Source organism: Humulus lupulus, chromosome 3 (genome assembly GCF_963169125.1).
Source record: "Humulus lupulus chromosome 3, drHumLupu1.1, whole genome shotgun sequence".
Taxonomy (NCBI): Eukaryota; Viridiplantae; Streptophyta; class Magnoliopsida; order Rosales; family Cannabaceae; genus Humulus; species Humulus lupulus.
This window is the reverse complement of record NC_084795.1, coordinates 269818430-269821960: the sequence shown is the minus strand read 5'-3', so window position 1 is coordinate 269821960 and position 3531 is coordinate 269818430. Positions and strand designations below refer to the sequence as shown.

General features: G+C 44.0%; 1 protein-coding gene across 1 annotated transcript; it reads left to right on the top strand.

The window, feature by feature from the left end:
* The first annotated feature begins 228 nt into the window (after positions 1–228).
* LOC133825684 (pollen-specific leucine-rich repeat extensin-like protein 3) lies at positions 229–1144 on the top strand. The gene is made up of 3 exons (XM_062258595.1): positions 229–379; positions 610–920; positions 1112–1144. Exons 1-3 carry the CDS (start codon positions 229–231, stop codon positions 1142–1144), a joined length of 495 nt encoding a protein of 164 aa, XP_062114579.1.
* Positions 1145–3531: the final 2387 nt, after the last annotated feature.

Here is a 3531-nt window from a genome sequence, read left to right as displayed (position 1 = left end):
TGGCACCGACCAGCTCCTACTCCAAAGATGGAGATACGAGCAGCATCCTTGGCCAGTATGACCAATATAGAAAAAAGCGTCAAAGAGCTAGTCACAGAGACCAATTTAAGGCTGGTCGGCCTTTTAGCACCTCACCAGGATGTGAGGGAGTCAACCGCGGGAAGTGCTACCGGTGGAGAAGTTCTCGAACAGCACCACGATGTGTCACAACCCCTGAGGAGGAGGACAATGGGAGTGACCATTAGGGAATCCTCCAGCATCCCACGAGCAGCTGCTGCCCCTGCTCCACTAGGAAAGGGCAAACGGAAGTTTTCTGAACACCCCGAGCCTATCCTTGAATCTTCAGATGAGAACGATACTGACATCTCACTCTTAGAAAGTTTGCCTATTCCCTGTCATTTATTTGATGGGGATGACAACTTTAAATACACTCCTAATTTAAATTCAGACTTCTTCAAGGCAGAGTGTGAGTGTAGCAATAGTATAGTAAATAGTGTAGCGACCAGTAGTTGTAGCTCGGGTATTTACTTGTACTTTCTTTGAACTTATTTTCTTGACTTAGTAGGTTTCTTTATATATATTTCCTGACTGTTCCCTCCTAATTTGCAGTCATGCCAGCTGAACCCAAACCCGTTGCTCCCTCGAGCAAGAAAAATGGGAGCAGGCAGCATCGTGGAGAGAGTAACAGCAACCCTCCACCAAAAAAGGCTCGAACTACAGACCCTCTCATACCGGTTTCTTCCAAGGAGACAATACCTCCTCCATCTCCTATCGACCAGACGACTCCACCAGCACCTGTCAACACACCTCCTCCTGCTCCTGCCGACCAGACGACTCCACCAGTACCTGTCAACACGCCTCCTCCTGCTCCTGCCGACCAGACACCTCCTGATCAGTCAGGAGAAGTTTTCACTAACATTGTACTTAGTTCGGCCAAAGATAGGTTGACTAGACTATCAAGGCACCGACGAAGCTAAGAAGCCATCCTTGGTACCGACTCCATGGAGGTCGAGCAGATCATCAGCCCTGCGCTGAATGAAGTGCTCAGCACAAGTTGTCATTTTCTGATGAGCTTTACTTGTTTACCTTGTCACTTTATTTTCATTAACAGCTTTATCTTTTCTTTGGTCGCAAGGAGTTCTAACCATGAGCGCTAGCTTGCGCCGCTTGGGAGCCCAGACTGCTCAATATGAGAAGAAACTTGGCGAACAGCTTAAGGTGTTCAAGGAAAGACGCGCTGAGGAGCTCAGGGTGGCTGAGGAAAAATATAATGAGCAACTCAAGGCAGCCAAGGTGAAATACTTCGAGCAGCTCGAGGCAGCCGAGAAGAAAAATGTTGTCCTGCTCGAGGAAAAAACCACTCTGGCCGAGGAGCTGAAACAACACCAAGTTGCTTTGACTAGGGTCACCGAAACCAAAGAGAAGTATAAGGAGGCTTCTTTGTTTAACTTTAAGGAGGCCTCTAAACTTCAAGATGACCTGGCCATTAGTAGAAAGGAGATCGAGGAGCTGGAGGAACGCGTCAAAGAGCTCGAGGAGACAAATGCCAGTAACCTGGAGAGGTACAAAGGAGCCACTTTCAAGTGCTTCTATTCATTCTAGAAGCACAACCGTGAAGCGTACTTTAGCTATCTTTGAGAGCGTTTGAGGCAATCGGAAATAAATAGGTGCCTTGCTCGCCTTGAGGAGGAGGAAAGAGCAAAGGTTCCAGCCTCCCCCGAAATCTCTCTGGCTACGGGCATTGATGGCGTAGATGAAAAAGTTGGGGTCTCCGTCGACCAGCGAACTCCTCAGGATCCTCCGGCCGCTTCATAATTTTATCAGTTTTTATTTAACTTTGTAATTTAGGACACCCGGACCTTGGTTTGTAGTGTCGAGAAATTTTTTTTTTATTGCTGCATGGGTAGCTTTTCCTTTTAACAGACAATTACATCCGAGCAGTAACTGCTCGCGGTGTAAAGGATTTCTCTTTTGATATTATAATACTTTCACTTTATTATAACACATGTTCACATGACCGAACTTAGCATAACACTTTGATTTGATTTAAAAAAAAATTAAACAAAATTTTGAAAAATACCTTAAGTACCGTAGCATGCTTTCACTTATTTTGCTCATGTGTTTACATATACTTATCGATATACTTTGCTTACTAAATTCCTTATCTGCCCCCCAAGTGATTGAGGAGATTTAGGTCCTCGGTCACTTGCCTTGACCAAGGCCTGTTCGAACATTACTGCTCGTAATAAAGATATATGACAAAGATAATATAGCAAAACAACACATGTAATGAGCAAATACTTGTAGTAAATATAATAATTGGCAAGATTGAATGGCTGCGCACAATCCCTTTTGTTTCTCGTAATAGATGGACAATCATGTCTGTACGAGTGATCAAAATATGATCTTACACTTATAAGCGATCAGTCACATGATTGACTAACCCTTGTTCATAAACTTGTAAAAAGTAAAATTAATACCAGCCAACTCTTTAAGAATAACTGTTTATTGATAGTACTTGCGTAGGTGTTCTCCATTCCAATAGCAAGGAATGAGATCTCCGTTTAAGCGAGCAAGTTTGTATGTGCCCGGTTGAAGGACTTCTTCAATTTGGTACGGACCTTCCCAGTTAGGTTTGAGCACTCTAGCAGCTTGATTGCGGGTGTTAAGGAAAACTCTTCTAAGTACCAGATCTCCCACATTAAACTTTCTTTCACGTACTTTAGAGTTGAAATACCGGGCGACCTTTTGCTGGTAAGCTGCTACCCGGAGTTGAGCTTGTCCACGCCTTTCATTGATCAAGTCCAAAGATTCCATCAGTAACTGGCTATTAACTTCTTGATCGTATGCCTACCTTTGGTGCGATGACAGATCTAATTCAACAGGCAACGTAGCTTCATATCAATAAGCCAAGGAAAATGGAGTATGACCCTTTGTTGTTCGATGGGATGTTCTATATGGCCAGAGAACTTCAGGCAACTGTTCTGGCCAGGCCCCCTTTGCTTCTTCAAGCCTTTTCTTCAGAGTATCCTTTAGTGTTTTGTTGACAGCCCCAACTTGTCCATTCTCTTGCGGATGAGCTACTGAAGAAAAGCTTTCGATAATCCCATGCTATTCGCAAAAATTCGTGAATAGATCACTATCAAATTGTGTGTCGTTGTCTGAGACAGTCTTTCTTGGCAGCCCATATCGACACACTATGTTCTTGACCACAAAATCCAACACTTTCTTGGTCATTATGGTTGCAAGTGGCTCAGCTTCGGCCCACTTCGTGAAGTAATCAACAGCCACCAAGACATATTTGACGTTGCCTTTTCCTGCCACGGGCTTTGCATTTGCTTCAGTTCATTAGAGGCTGCTCATGGAATCTTGGAGAATCTCTGCCACTTGTCGCATTTTCGAACAAAATCCATGAAGTCTTCATTCATTGTTAGCCAAAAGTATCCTTGCCTTAGGATCTTTTTTGATATACTCTGCCCCCAAGCGTGATCCCCGCAGAAATTTTCATGGACTTCTCGCATCAATTCTTTG

Coding starts and splice junctions, on each gene's coding strand:
- LOC133825684 (XM_062258595.1), top strand. CDS start 229: ATGGGAGTGACCATTAGGGAATCCTCCAGCATCCCACGAGCAGCTGCT. Junction 380..609: donor TGACATCTCACTCTTAGAAA/GTTTGCCTATTC, acceptor CCTAATTTGCAG/TCATGCCAGCTGAACCCAAA. Junction 921..1,111: donor GAGAAGTTTTCACTAACATT/GTACTTAGTTCG, acceptor TTTCATTAACAG/CTTTATCTTTTCTTTGGTCG.